Here is a 16652-nt window from a genome sequence, read left to right as displayed (position 1 = left end):
CATTGTTAGGCAGCTGATGGGGTGGGGTATTCCAAATTCAGAAGGTGCAAGAATAAAATATACAAAAATTACAATTAATTTTCTTCTCTGAATTTAGAGACCTTTAACAGGTGATGATGTAGAACGATCAAAGGCATTGATAACAGATTAGATATATTATTTGCACATTTTTTAAGTTAGTTGATGAGGTTTAAATGTGAGAGGAAAAAACTACAACAAAGCTACAAGAGTGATTTTCATCACCAACCGTAAGTGACATGACGAGCCCAGACAGAAACAAAAACTCACCTTAAATCAAAGTGAGTAAGGGTTAACATCCTTAATAAAAGAAAAAGCACTAAACTCCCTGCGTTTTGGTGAGTCTCGCAGTCTACACTCGCTGCACTTCCCTATTAACCGTCCCCTTTTTTTATATGGCTGGGTTTTCTGTGGTATTATTATTTAGCTTAATAAATAAATTGGATATCATTTTAATGCACAAAGTGTGATATAATTTCTGAAAGCCTGCAAAGGTTAATCTATATTCGGGTTGTCCCACCCTGGTCCTCAAGGGCCAAAATATATGAAATCCATTTTAGATACAACAATCATGTAGTGGCAGATATGGTCTGATATGGTCCACACTTGTGCCTAGTCGACTCCATGACAGCCGTATGTTTGTAATATGCTATTTGCCTCACTTGCTAACCACACCACCTCACTTCTCGTTTAAACCACAGCCGTTTCCCTACCTAAACCTCATCTACGTAAGCGGGCTGCCTCTTAAAGCACCATGCGGCATTCTTCAGGTTATTACTGCCAAGGTGAATCCAGGAATAACAGCCGGAATAGCTTGGAAACATGGCTCGTTCTTCCCTTCCACGCTTTGGCTGTCTTTCTGTAACGCTTCCCGTTTTCCTCTTCGGCACTGCCATTCGTATTTTTCGTCTGAACTGACAGGAAAGTGCACCGAAAATTCGATACCACTCTTTCACTGAGGTAACAGCCATGTAAGTGCTCCAATTTAAATAAACAAAAATGGCAAAATAAACTCTACAACTCTACAAATACTGAATTGATGTAGCCAGATTGAAATCCGTTGAAAACCCCAGTCTTCTGACAAGGCAGTGAATTGTTCTGTTGCAATTTATTTAAAAGGATTAGAAGACAAGCATATAAAAGCTCCAATCCACCATTAAACTGCTTCAATGTGAAATCAATAAGAGAAGATGACTGGGTACAACCACAGCTTGCATCAGTAGATCAAATTCAATGAACAAACAATTTCAGTGGGACAGCTGATCAACAGAACTGAACAGAAAATGTGTCCTTTTGTTTCTGAATTTGTTTCAATGTAACAATCACAAAATCAAATCCAAGGATTTGCATCAAACATCCTTCTTTAATACAGCTGGAATGTTGAAGACCTTGGTATCTAATATCATGACTTACTGTCTCTTTTCTGGTTTAGTGATGATGTGGTTCAGTCACCACACTGGTACCAGCTGGACACATGGAGAGAAAGACTAGATCAACCACAAATTGAATCTGTCATCATTATAGTTTCAAGCAGGTTTTTATCGATTCTTATTTTTACTCAGGTCAGAGGTTTTAGAATGAGATGGTCCTCAGAGTATGGTACCCCACCAAGATGCCGCACCGCAAAACCAGCCACGTTTCATGTAAGATACGTTATCTGTTCATGCAGTAAGCACTACAGCACTGCTTGAGATCCCATCCACTCATAACTTGTCTAATACCCTTTAATACCATAACAAAGGATGATGACGTCCTTCTACATGCAACGTGGCTTCTTCTGGATGTTCGGCAGCATATAAGCAGAAGAACACCAGAGATTCAGTCAGACCAACAGCGAATACACAAGAGCATTCCATCAACCAGCACTGTGCCTGAACATCCGTGGAAATGAAGCTCTACTCACTTTTCATCGCCATGGTCCTCGTCTCAGACTGCTACATCATCTCACCAGTGATGTCCATGAACAAAGTTGAAGACTCCAGCTCAGAGCGAGAGGCCCTGAGTGCCTTCCTGAACGAAGAGGTGGCCAAGGGCCCCTTCGGGTCCGCAGCTTCGGGCGGGGATTCTGGCAGAAACACCGGCAACAAGGGTGCGGCCTCGAGAATCATCATGGTGGCAGACGCCGGACTTTGGAGAGGCCCAAAGATGCTCGGAAGGGGTGTTGCTCTAGTTAGGCACCGGGATCTGGGGGTGGCCATATCCCCTGAGGACCTTCTGACTACTGAACGGAGAGAGACCAGCCAAGACTCAGAGCTCAGCATCCCCATTGGCAGAAGAGACACCATGAGATGTATGGTGGGACGAGTCTACCGACCCTGCTGGGAAATGTAGAGGACAAGAAGAGTGCCCCAGCTAACATAGTGCAGTATGTGTGCTCCTGCCCTGTTACTGGAATAGTAATATACAGTATGTAGAATATTTACTTTATTTGTGATGTCTGCAAATAAACGATAAACATAGCTGAGTCGTCCTGTGTTGTTTGAACAGCTCGTTAGCTCTGATTGTGTGTACATTGTCAGAAAAATAGAGTACCAGTTTGTACGTTTGCTTGTCACTGGGGCTGTACCCTCAAGGGTCTGCCAGTGATAGCTGTAGGTAAATGTACCTTTTAAGATACAGAAATTGACTATGAGGAACATTTTTGTACCACTAGGAGTACATTAATGTTGTTTGTACCTTGGGGATGTTCTTCAGAGTCTATTTCTGTATCTTAAATTAGACTAAAAGGTACATTTACCTACAGCTAGGATACAGTTGGCAGACCCTTGAGGGTACAGCCCCAGTGACAAGCTAAGGTACAAACTGGTGCTCTTTTTTTCTGGCAGTGTAGTTACATGCAAGTTAACATATTAATGAGTTTCTTGCTCTCAGCAATTCGTTTGCCAGACTGTGACTGCTTATATGAGCGTGTGAGAAAATTGTGGTGGTGATGATGAACATGTGATGTTTGGATGCTTTTCATTTTTCTGTTAGAATGGAAAAAGACATCAGATGTGGTTGTTAAATCACCATTTTCTGTCTTACTGCACTTAGGCAATATAAAATACTCCATATAGAAGACAGCCCAGTCATATATACTTAAACGGTAAATAAAGAGCTATACAACACAGCAAATGCAACCACACCAGTGGGACTGAACATAAATTAAACTGGATTAAATGGATTTAACCCCATGGCAGTACATTGCATAATTTACAATTGTATCTATTTTAAAGATGCCAGAATGAGCTCCTTTTCTGAACGATGCACGCTGACCTTTTGGAGTGGTAATTCCCCTCATTATTATTGTTTTGCCTGCCACATGTCATGTATTTGCTATTATTTTATGTTGTAGAATGTTGTCTTTAAAGGTTGGATCAGCCCTAACCTTTCTGTCTAATCTAAACATGCTCATTCTCATTCACACACAGGAGGTGCTTGGGTTTAACCAAAAGACGTGCATGAAGAAGTGTAGTTCCTTGCTTCAGAGTGCATGCAGCTCTGTGTGTAAACGGGCTGATCCACTGCCTATGGCTTCAGCAAAGCTTCTTCGGGAGCCCGGGGTGAGGGGGCACGGCTGGGTTTTAATAAAGACCTGCAACCGAACCAGCGCAGTTTGGGGAGCATCTACTGCTTGTGGGGGGGTGTTTATTTCATCATGCATGACATGGAACCGGTACACAGTAAATGACAATTGGGGACAGGAGTTCTTACTGCTTTTATTGTTTTCAATCCAAGGGAGGTTCTTTGGGGGGGGGGGGGGCAAAGAGGGTGACAGCTCCCAGTTCCTAAAGGGGGACTGTCACTGATGGCATCCTTAAAATGATCTGTCAAATCAGTGAGGCAAATGCTGCACATCACAGGTTTTCTACATTAGACAGGTTACCGTTTGCTAATTGCAATGCAAACTGTGCACTATTCCAAAGTAATACACACTGAGCCACTGTGCAGCTTACTGATGAGTGTCACACATAGGTACTATAATAGAATAGTGATCATTTAGCAATCCCCATGAGGAAATTCTCTTTTTGCTTGTTCCATCTTGCTATCTATGAGACACACAGACAGGTGAGAGCAAGCTTGGGGGAGGGGGGGGGGGTCACAATGTAGGGTGATCCAGTGCAGCTCCCCTGGATCAATGAGGGATTAAGGGTCTTGGTAAAGGGCCTAACGGTGGCATCAGTCTGCTGGTTCTGGGATTTGAAATGGTGATCTTCAGACCACAGCCACGGGCCTAACCTGCTGAGCTACACACCGGCCACCTAATGGTTATAAGGCATGTAACTGTCTGTCCAGAGCTTTGCATGGCCAATGAAGCACCGTGTTGCATTCTAGTCATGTTGAGCAATTCTCAGGTTTCATGCTCTGGCCTTCAGTGGGCAGTAAGCTTGGGTGTAGCTCATTTTCAGTTCAGCAGAGGACGTCAGTGCTGGAAATACAGTTACAGAGACAGAGGCAGACATATTCTCATAGTATTGGCTGAAGGTTCTTAGAAACAGGAGTGTCCTCCCAAATAAGGGCTGTCTGCACTCTAAATATGCCCCATTGACATTCAGTGGCAGATATTACCTCATAAAGACCTTTAGAGTTTATGGGTTAGTTAAACACAAAATTAACCACAACAATAATTAAACCCAAGCTGTCCTCAGAGAAGCCTGATCAAATCTGTATATTTTTATGCGCGGTGCACTGACAAAACCAGATACAAATTAAAAAGCAGTCCTACGGTAAATGATATATTTAAAGAATAATATGCCTTTAACGTATTTAGGGAGAGTATTTATGGACACTTGCACTAGAAATGCCCACTCTGTTACTGTATAAACCTCAGTTGCTTTTAACCTCTACAAGTGGATTATATTTACCCATAAATATATTGATTTTTTCATTCATAATTCATTCCCCATATTTCAAAAGACCGGTGATGCCTTGCATATTGTGGTTGATCTTAATTACAGCATAATGTATTTGTAGGTTTATATACTAAACCTATTGCATTACAGAGCACAAAGTATAGTATAAAATCTTTTTATTTTATGTTCTCAGCTGGTGTGTATTGAAGATGCTCTTGTGTGCCAATATTTCCTGCTTAATATTTTATCATTTGCAATGTATGCATCAATAAATAGTTCTTTAAATACAGTGTATAGTAGCCTGTTGGAGATAAAGATACGGCACCCTCTATACATAAGACTAACCCACCCCCACTTCACCCCTACAGGGCACACAGGCTTGCAGTACAAAGTGTAAATTTAAACCATTTGTTAAAAACAGCTTTGCAATTCCACTTTCTTCCAGCTGAAAGCAGATAGATGTCAACCATGTCAACAAAACGCGTTTCCCCGTTGTTTGTGCTTGCTCATTTCCTCCCAGAGGCTCTGTGTCCTCGGACGACACCCCCCTCCCTCCCTCCTTCCATCAGCACGATGCGGGGCCTATCTGCAGAGCCTCTCGAACAGCCCTTCATCAGAATGAATAATTAAGCAAGGTCACCAAGTGCCATGGAAGGGTAAATGAGATCAGTTCCCTGTTTAGTCAGCGTTGGGCTGAAGACAGGAAATCACCTCTTGGGAAAAAAACCTATAAGAACAAAGTGCTACGTAAAAAGACCAAACTAAAGACGTGAAATGAAACATGGGGCAAGACTGTGATGATTGAAAGGCACAAAACGAAACATGGAGCAAAGACGGCTGAATGAAAGACAAAATGTGGAGTAAAGAAGCTCGAACAAAAGGCACAAAACAAAACATGGAACAAAGAAGGTCAAACGAAAAGCATAAAATGAAATGTGGATCAAAGAAGGTAAAACCAAAGGCACAAAACAAAATGTGGAGCAAAGAAGACCAGATGAAAATGACAAAACATGACTCAAAGAAGGCCAAACAAAAGGCACAAAATGTGGAGCAAAGAAGGTCAAACGAAAGCTGCAAAACGAAACATGGAGCAAAGAAGGCCAAATGAAAAGGGCAAAATGTGATGCAAAGAAAGCTGAATGAAAGACATGAAATGTAGAGCAAAAAAAGCCCACTGAATGCCACAATATGAAGCAACTGAACTGACTACAAAGACAAATGCTAAAAGTTAAGTGTCTTTGTCGGAAGAAATGTGGGAAGAAACAAATAGCCTCAGGAAATCCACCATAAAGCATGCAAACACAATTATTTTACAAGTTATTGTAAAACAATGCCAGGAGGTGTATTTAATCACAGTATGAAAATCTGCCACAATAAGAAAATACTACCAAAATGAAATATACATACACAATATGAATTTATATAATTATACCTCATTCAAGCAACAGCTCTTGATGAGAATACAGTAAAACACAAATGTATCCTTAGAAATTATAAGTCCAGGTTCAGTTAATTCTGATTGTTCTTTATATAGCATCCTGTGAGAGTCTATCAAACAGAGCTTGATTAAAAAATTGCCACTATTACCTCCAGGGCCAAAGAATTAAACAAAAGGGGCAGAGACTATGGGTTATGGGAATGTCATCAGCACTTACATTCTGAGTTAATGAGAGTGAAGCAGAATAGAACACTCTGGAACTCTCCGGAACCTAACAATCACTGAGAATGATGGGCAAGTGGAACAAACCAGTATGGATGAACCCAGTCAAGTGACGCAAAGTGCCTACCACCGCACGGCCTTTCCAACAATGCTGGCCCTTCGCACGTAGGGGAAATGTCAACAACAGTGTTATGGGTTGGCATGTGACCAGCTCATGTTGCAAGGTAATAAAAATATGAAAAAGAAGCCAGAGGACAACAGATAAGAGGCATAGCAGCAGGACAGGACTGCAAATCAGGCCATGGTGAGGGGAGCCGCTGGTGGGCTGTCAATACATCTGAGGTTTGGGTTGAGGTTCCTGGCCATGCAGCTCATGGTCAGCTAGTGTTTTCCCCAGAGATGGAAGAAAGCGAAAATAAAGACATAGATCTTGACATAGAATTAAAAATAGACTAAGCAAAACTAAAACAGTATTCATTGGATTAAACCCCATCCGCCATTCATGTCCGTTGGAGTTGCTTTACTGCATTTCTAGGAAAAAAAATATCCAATTGCATATTGGAAAAATAAAGAGATGTTTACCTGATCGTTAGCTCTACTGCATCATGATCAAGGCCATTTTGTTTTGGGTGGGTTGAATTTTGAGTTACAATACACATACTATTTATGATGTTTCTTCTGTAAGTTGTTGCTATGGAACCAGCCTCCAAAAATAACCCCAAGAAATAGGATTCATCGTGGAACACAGCAGGAAGAATGCTATGGTTCAAGCACAATATACAATAAACAAAAGGAAAAACATCATTTTCACTAGAACGCTAAAACACAGACAGTTCTTTGTTAATGGCTCCATTTTGTGTATGACACGGACAATTTCACACATTCACAGTTCAACAGGAAAAAAAACACTAATTCACTTTATATGCAATAAGGCATAAACAACTTAAAGCTGAAATAGTTCATTCATCATCTAAAATTAATGCAGAAGTTTGAAACACCCTGCAATAGGTTGGCACCCCATCCTGGATAATTACCTGCCTTTTGTCGATAGCTTTCGGGATAGGATCCAGACCCCTGCAACCCTGCAAAGGACAGAAAATGGATAGATGGATGGAGGCCTAGTGCAACCAGAGCCTGTAAGATTCCAGCTTACATTGTGAAACAGGAAAGATTTTATTTTTGGAAACATATTTACATAAATTATCTGGTAAAATGGGTTATCCTGCTTGGTGAAATACCCACAAGCTACATAATGCGCTTCAAAACAATCATAAAAAAATCATATAAACTGAACCATTTCATTAATTTCCAAATCATAGAAATGCTGACAAAAAGACATGGTTGAAGCTTTCTGGAGATAATTACAAAGGTAAGCTGAAGAAGACATTTTTATAGACCCCAGTAATGCCAAGATGACCAATCTGACTATAAAGAAAACATATGTACTGTTCTTTCCAAGAGGTAAAGAAAACATCACACATTTCACCTGGACCTTTTCAGCCTCGGTAATATCACTGTAAACGTATTTTCTCCTTTCCATGTGGTTTATTGATGCATTATATCCAGGGGCGGATTAAGGTGCACAGAGGCCCCTAGGCTACAGTAGTCTGTGGGCCCCCCAACCCCGCCCCCCTCCGCGCCAATGGGGGCCCCCTTGCAGGCAGGCACACGTGGGGCCCCTAGGCTTAAGCCATATCTAGCCTGTGCGTTAATCCGCCCCTGATTATATCACATTGTAGGCCTATATATCCTGCAACTTCTTAAAGATTATTAGATGATTATGCTTCCATGCTGACAAAAGCACATGATTTTGGTGCCATCATTTCAAATGTAAGACAAGATTGTTTGAAAAAATATATACTAATTGGTGTAGAAGTAGTGTGTGCACATTTGTGTGTATGCATGTGTGTTTTGAATGGATGAAATTGTCTCTCCTGAAATCATGGATGGATATTCACAGTTAATGTAATGGCTGCAGTCTATTACTTGCCAAGGGCAAATTACAAATGTACAATGCTATTTAGAGTTTTGCATGCCGTAGAAACATACACAAAATGTAGATAAGCTTTCCAGAAAATGGGCTTTAATACTTCTGCCTGCCCGGGACATCTGTAAACGATTGCAGAAAGACTATTCTCCAGGGCCCTGCTTCGTTTAGCATGCATGTAAATTTCACATTAATTTATATTTCTGTGGATGACGTCCAAACCAACTGTGCAAAGACTGAAGAACATATTCAGTAATGCACAAACCTGCCAGTTGGAAGAGGATTGTAGTTTTGCTGTATCTGAACAGAGAATTTTGGTCAAAAATGGCGAAATAATACAACGTGGAAAAATGATTGCACAGCAGTCACATCTAGAAAATACAAATATTAAAATATAGATATATAATTCCTCCTCTTGCACTGTGAATGTTAATTCCTGGGCAATTGGTCACAATATGTGTGTTTTCTAGATGTGACTGCTGTGCAATCCTTTTTCCACGTTGCATTATTTCAGCATTTTGGACCAAAATTCTCTGTTCAGATAAAGCTCTTCCTTTGAGAACAAGCAGAAGAAGTTATATATGTATAGATATATATATGTATGTATGCCATCCATCCATCCATCCATTTACTTCCGCTTATCCGAGGTCGGGTCGCGGGGGCAGCAGTCTCAGCAACTGAGACTGTATGTATGTATAATTATATTACAGTATGTAACTTCTTCTGCTTGTTCTCAAAGGAAGAGGACAAATGAGGTACACACAATGCAGACATGCAATCACCTTTTTTATTCTTGCAAAAACAATACACTGTGTATATTTCTCCAAATCCAGTAAAGACACAACAAAACACAGAACAACCCTTATGGCTGAAGAAAAACACATATGAAAACATTCCTCCTGCATGTGCAAGTGTGTGTAACTGTGATCATGTTTTCCATTTCATTACATTATACTGTTCCATTATTTATGGTAAAAATACTCTGCCTCTCATACTATGCATCTCTGAGTACCTTTTTGATGTTCTAATGTATTACTTTACACAGTTTTTTTTTTCAAAGGAAAGTTATAATACTGTTCCACGTTCAGATGAATTATTTGTTTATCAGGTACATTAAAATCTGATTTATTCTCGTTAATTCCCAGAAAACCGCTTGCTTTCTTGGGATGTAAATCTAAGGAAAGAGGAGGGATCTGCTTGTATGTCTGTCTTTTAAGAGCCCTCAGCTATTATTGGTATAGGAACAGCAGGGGAAAGGTTAGTTATCCATCGAAACGGTTGAAACGAAAGCCTTGTCAAGGCGCGTCAAGCAACTGCTGCTTTTTCTCACCATAACAGCCTCCCGCCTCCAGGATACTGGAGTGAGACATTTCTCATTGCGGCAGCACACAATTAAAATGAACGTTGTAATGTTAACAGGCTACAGGTAACAAAGGCAATAGCAGCGCAGTGACCTAGAAGGAGCTCTGTTTCTAGGAAAGATCTGTCAGCTACAATAAAAATTCCTGCTGGAAAAGGAATGTTCGGGGCTTTGGAAGGTGTCTGAGGGGAAATTCATTTGTGTTGCAGGCTCATCTGGTTGAAGTTCTGTCTTAAGGGAAGCTATAGCCTTTATCGTGCAATGGTACGAATATGAAGAGTAAAATGTAAGGCTAGTAGGAAAGCTGAAAGTGCAGGACAGCATTCTGTGTTTTGCTATAAAAAGCATAAAATAAACCTACTTCAATGTAGAAGCAGAAACATGCAGTCCCCAAAAAACAATATGAAGTAACTAAAATAAAATTAAGCTCAAATAAGCACATATAAGAATGGGAGCTACAGTTAATGACATGTTACGTCTCAATCAAGCTGGCATAAACGCAAGTACATGGTCAATGAGTCCAAAACCAGTGAATGCAGTTTTTTTAATAACCTGGCATAAATCACTGCAAGTTACTTTGAGTGAAAACATTGCTGACATAAAAAAGCCAACAAACAGCATTATTTTTGACAAGCATTTATGCAATATGTCATCATCAGTCAAACAGTCTAAAGGAAATCTTCGGAAAATTACAGATTCAGAGTCATATAAACCTGCAATTACTGTTTTATCTTCAGTCACCTCGTGCTGATAACAGCATAAAGACAATGGAAATAAAGCATAGGTTTAAAAACAGAAGAAAAGGACATTTACAGCAATGTAACTGTCTTGGTGATCAGAAATGAAAATGAACAGAGAGAAAAAATAAACTTCCCCTGGATGACTGACTGACTGACTGACTGACTGACAGACAGACAGACAGACAGACAGATAGATAGATAGATGAAAAAGCCACATTCTACATATCAGTTTACTTCAAATTTCCTACCCCAGATATAGTTGACAGAGGAAAGGATGGATTACATTTCTTGAATTTCCAAAATGTAATTGCAAACAATATCTCCTTATAGGTGGTTCCAGTCTGTTATCCTGCTGCTGTAAATAACTATATGCATCCATTTAAAGCTTATGAAGTAATTGTGTGTCGCTGGCTGCTCATGCTGGCATTGGCATCCCCTCACCATTCTCCAATGAACTTTCCAGCATTAAGCAGGGGGAACTGAACTGTGAAGGTCCACGTCCACCTCCAGAACGGAAGCCTTTGGACCAGACGCAGTGTTGGAAGCAGCTCATTTTGCCCATTAGACTGTATTTTTCCTCCAGAACCCAAGAAACATACTGTCCCACCAACATGCATCACAGTCACCCTGCATTAAATGTGAAGTGCATGGAAATATGATTGTTTCATACTTATTTTTCACATTATTTATCAGAATTTAAGGCAATAGTTCTTATTTCAGCATGCAATTAGTAAAATACTCACAGAACTGTTTTGTTTTCTAGTGTTTCACGGGATGTAAAGTGCACAAAACACAGGACAGTGTGAAACGGGGGCTGGACGCAAGGTTTATATACATAGTGCGATGTGTATTTCAGCTATAAATAATACAGTAGTATCTTAGGGTCAAATAAAAAAATGACTAACTAACAAGATAAATATTACACTAAAATATCACAATAAAGGGATGCTTTCCTTTAAAATCAATCATAACAAAAGATAGATCTTAAGTGCACACATTGACAGCAGAACAATACTGATGATGTGCAGAGATCTTTGATTATAATCTGTTGGCTGCCAAAACAAATTGGAAGGGAAATGTATGCCTCTGAAGTCGGTGTGTGAAGGTCTTCCGGCGTCCCTGCACACGCACCGCGGTTTGCTTTGGACATGCATGCAATCATGCAGAAGTGAACAGACCCCATTGTCTTCTGCACCTCCGTCATAAGAGCGCCCACCAACAAGGTCAGTTCTAAATGCGGCCACATCAGAGGAGCTGGGAATCTTGGCACATGGTAGCATCAAGCACAGGGAGCTGGGACATGCTGAAAGGCGACGCCCCCACCCCAGGAATAGTCTCCCCATTAAGAAGATGCTTCATACAAGGTGCAAAAAAGTCACTGCTATGTGACAGGGGAACTTCAGGCCAACCATACCCACTCACTCACCCTCTCACTAACCCGTCTAAAATGCTGAGACCAAATCTTTGAACTGCTTTTAATTGTGTTTATTTAATGACTCAGTTGGAACTATATTTACAACTTTCTTAACTCCAAGTATATAAACATATCTCCCCTGGGGGGGCAGGGGCGTATGTAGTTCATGTGAAAGGTTTTCCTTGTTTTGATTCTCTCCCACTGCACCTTAATCATGACTAAAAGTAACTTCAAACAATGATTTCTTCCTCTGCCAACCATGGGCGTCACCGCCATTAAATCTGAGGGGGACGTGTCCCCCTCAGATTTCATAATTATTTGTTTGGACCCCCCCACATTTAACATAAAATATTAGTTTTATGCCAGTGAGTCCCGTCCCCCCCCACATTCAAAATGCTTCTGACGACCCTGCAGCCAACCTACCCACAAGCTGAAAGCTGTCCTTCGCTGCTTATTTCTTCTTCTTCTTCCTCCTCTTCTTCTTCCACATATTCAGCAAAACAGTTGATGTCATCCCACAGTAAACACTGAAAAGAGAAACATCTTTCCGAATAAACCAGTGATGCTCTGTTACGTATCACGTATCTTAGTCCTCTTTGCAGCCAGATCACCAGTTAAACCGCATATCATTAGGATAAAAGCCTTAATAAAGGCAGGGAAAACAGGGCTCCCATGATGACCTTTTTTTTAAATGGGGAGGGGGCATGATACATTTTGCCAGATAGCCAGTCCACCTCTGCACACACGTTTATACTTGTTTCCCAGTCCCCAAGGTCTAAAATTTGCTAACAGCAAGGGCACCCTGTCAACATAGCTCATAGTAGTTACACCTCATTAATGGTATTTAAAAATAATATATCAATTTTTGTGTAGAAAAGCAAAATGTGTCAGTTTTGAAGGGGTACCCAGAAAAACATATTGACATCTGGAAAGCATTTAATATTTCTGTGGTTCCACTGTTCAGCTGTAAACACACAGCATTATTAATAACGCTACACCTCTGAATGCCTAAGTATTGTAAACTGTAGATTTGTTGCATACACCCTATTGCGATTTTATTGGATATTATTATTATTAGAGAACCAATTTGGTACGTGCAATCTGATTTTGAGTGCTTTTTAAAACACTAGTCAGTTTTATAAATGTCATGACATTCAGTCCCAGGAGTGAGTTGTCTTCTTATCCTTCAGCAGACAGTTGCAGACAGTTGCTTTCAGTCTTTGTACGTAGACATGAATTAATGGGTTATTCAAAAATAACGCAATATAATTATTATCATTATAAATAATTTGCACCAAAACAGCAAAAGCAGGTTTACAGGACATTAAACAATTGCATATTGCTATAGCCTAGAAAAGTAGAAAGCAGAATATTGCCTTAATAAATTTTGTTTGTTTTCTATATGTTTCCACATCTGCAAAATATGCAGGTCAGTGAACTTTCTGTCAATGTATTTTTGCAAAGGCCTTTTTTCGCTGCTTCTGGCCGTGCCGCGCACGGCTGTGGGATAAGCGCGCACCCGCCGCCCTTCTCCGCTACACAAACACAGACGGGCGCGAGAACGCGGCTCCAGTCCAAAGCAGAAGAGGCGATGTCTGGCGACCGCTAATCTGTATAAAGGAAAAATGTGAGGGGAAAAAAAACACTTAAATGAATGTGAATGGAAAGAGAGACCTCTGTTGGTGACACGGGGAGCGATTAATTAATTACTATCGAAAAAAGTCAGATAAACGCGTTGAACTGATTGAGTTTGATCTCAACGTAATGTAACTTCATCGTTTAAAATTGCTTAGCTAATTTATGACATAACAAAACTTCACAATAGGCCTATTAAAATTAAGTAAATATACTTTAAATAAATCATTATCATTAACCTATGCAATATATACAATAACCTGAAAAGCATAACATACCCGAGTTAAAGTATCCCGCGATAATGTATGTTCTATGTTCAACTGGAAAATCTGTTTAAAAGGAACAATTTTTTTTCCCAATTTTTTTTATGTGGAATAATAATTTAAATTGCATTCATAACGTTATGTGAACTGTCATCTTAAGAAATTGGGCACTTTGGCCCTTAATGGTCAGGGTCTTAAATATGTCTGTTTTCCAACAATGATGGGATTTAAACCAGGGAACTTACAATCACAGGTCTAACCCACGGATACACACACCACCTGTGAAAAAGATTAGATAGATAGATAGATAGATAGATAGATAGATAGATAGATAGATAGATAGATTGAGCATTTATGAAAATAGCGTATACAGTATTTATACTTTTTATGTAACGGTTATGCGAAAAAGATCCATGAATAGGGTACACTATTCTGTCAGAACTGATTGTCAGACATGCGGAGAATTATTAAATATGCATGAATTTATGTCTGAACAAGGTTGCATGAACCTGAAAATTGAGATGTGTGACACACGAAAATAGCCTGACGGTATCGCGAGACGCGCAGGCGTGTATGATGTGTTCATACCGATCTGCCTGGTATCGGCTAGCAGAACACCGGCAGCTCAGCGCAGCGTTATACAGAACAGCTTATACACACAGACACTTTACTGTTGTGTTGGTTTTCATATTGTTTATGTTATTTAGCAAAGTGCGCCAATTATTTCCAAATAATGTTTAAAAGATAAAAATTTAACATCTGGAATGTTTTGTGACATTTAGGCCTATAATCAGGGTTGCCAACTCTAGCGTACCTGGAGTGACACTCATGCTTTCAGACTCTTACACTCACGCAAGAAATCTTACAGCAAATATGTTATTCCATTTTAAACCGATAATTAGCTACATGAAAAGCCTTGGGATAGTTTGCAAAACATGCAGACTATTTACAAGGTAATAAAAGTGTTACATACATGTAAATGTGTGGGCAGACTTGAATATATCGACAATCTCACTCCCGCCAGCTGTCCAAAGTTGGCAACCCTGCCTATAATTACACATACACACATGACTGTGTGTAATACAAACACATATGACTAAACAGCATGACTAAATTTATATGCTAATATTCCATGACTAAAAAACATTTAACACCCAGTGAAATAACACTAATGATTTTGCTATTTAGTCATGTTATATTAGCATATGAACTGGTGATTTGTATATCATGGACTGTTTTGTCACTGAACTATATGAAATATCTTGTGTACCAAAACCCTTTTATTACCTGCTGTACAAAATCAATACCAAGATAAAACGGTGGCAAATCCTTAACTATTAGCATTGTTTTTGTAAACGTTCACATTTGGAACCCTCGATGATCCCAGGGCTGGCTGCATGGGCTAGATCCAGTAGCAAATAACTATATCTTTTCTGTGCCAAAATAGCTTTAAGCAGCACTGTTACCTGAGCAAAAATGCACAAAGTATTTGAAAAGCCACTTTGCTAACATGATCCTTTGTGCCTGATAGAGCCACTGTAGCACCTGCCTGTCTTCTTGGGTGGGGGGGGCGTTTGGTGATCAGGTGGGTGGGGTTGTGTATCATGGGGCCTTGGTTGACAAAATTTTGTCCTAGCAATTATGCATGGCAGGTCTGCTGTAGTGTATAAACGGTGGACGCTGCTATTCCCAGCATGACCTACTCTCCCCCTGCTTCATAAATCTGCCATTTTGGCAACGGGCCCCTTCCGAGGTACAACAGCAAAATATCTGATCTGTTCGATGCCTTCCCCGCACCCACTGCTTTGAGCGTGGGGGTTGGATACTCTAGCACTTCCTGCACACGCCAAAACAAATCGCTTTGTTTTCTCCAGGACTAGAGACAGAGCCAGGCTATCATCTTCTGAGAAGTGTTTCAGGTGGGGCCAAGGGCAGGGCCGTAGCCAGTATTTGAAAAATAGTGAGGTCCAGGACCCGGGGGTCGGTATCATCAATCACATTATTGATACCGTTGCCTTCATAAGCTGTTTATTTATTTTTTTTTAAAGTAATTACTTACGTGAAGCATTAGTTACTCTATTTTTTTATTCAGGTGAATATTTAGATTCAAATTTTATTTTTAACTCTTAAAAAATTACCAAGGTCTGGACCTCTGTGACCTCATAGCTAGCTATGGCCCTGACCGAGGAGCCAGAATAGCTAAGCTCCCACGCATGGATTTGGGATCTCCTGCTTCCACAAGCAGCATCACCATTTCTAACATGTGTGGAATGGAAGCTGGTGGTGATCCACATAGGAGTAAAGAATCAAAGAAAATGATGGATTAGTATTAAAACTAAGATGTATATTTCCTTCAAAAATATCCACAGTAAAGGATATTCGGAATGTGCGCATTATAAAAGTCCCACTCAAGGGTGGGATACAAAGAGGACTAAACACATCCTATCATCATTTTAATGTATCCTGTTATTAATATGTTCTATTGTAAATTAAAAGCAAAATTAACCAGGGAGGATTCTGGAGAAGGCATCTGCCTGGAAAAAACAGAAAAATTCTGTTGTTGTAAGTGTGTATAAGAGAAGGAGCATCCTATCGGTTTTTTGGAGATGCTTGATGACTTTGTCTGAAAATGCTCCCAAATGAGTGAAGCATTGATTAACAAAGAAGCAGAACCTTTCACCAGTTTAAGACTCATGCCTTTAGCTTCCACATCCATGACCTTCCCACACAGCCAGGTATGGCT

The 16652-nt window shown here is 40.1% G+C and overlaps 1 protein-coding gene across 1 annotated transcript; it reads left to right on the top strand.

Annotated features, from left to right (window-relative positions):
* Positions 1-1854: 1854 nt before the first annotated feature.
* On the top strand, positions 1855-2478 carry pmchl (pro-melanin-concentrating hormone, like). The gene has a single exon (XM_023797290.2). The coding sequence runs from the start codon at positions 1906-1908 to the stop codon at positions 2347-2349; it is 444 nt and encodes a 147-aa protein (XP_023653058.1). The 5' UTR covers positions 1855-1905; the 3' UTR covers positions 2350-2478.
* Positions 2479-16652: the final 14174 nt, after the last annotated feature.

Source organism: Paramormyrops kingsleyae, chromosome 7 (genome assembly GCF_048594095.1).
Source record: "Paramormyrops kingsleyae isolate MSU_618 chromosome 7, PKINGS_0.4, whole genome shotgun sequence".
NCBI classification, from domain to species: Eukaryota; Metazoa; Chordata; class Actinopteri; order Osteoglossiformes; family Mormyridae; genus Paramormyrops; species Paramormyrops kingsleyae.
The sequence above is the reverse complement of the archived record's forward strand: the minus strand, read 5'-3'. Positions and strand labels throughout refer to the sequence as shown.

What these genes read in the sequence shown, in the direction of transcription:
- pmchl (XM_023797290.2), top strand. Translation starts at nt 1,906, where the DNA reads ATGAAGCTCTACTCACTTTTCATCGCCATGGTCCTCGTCTCAGACTGC.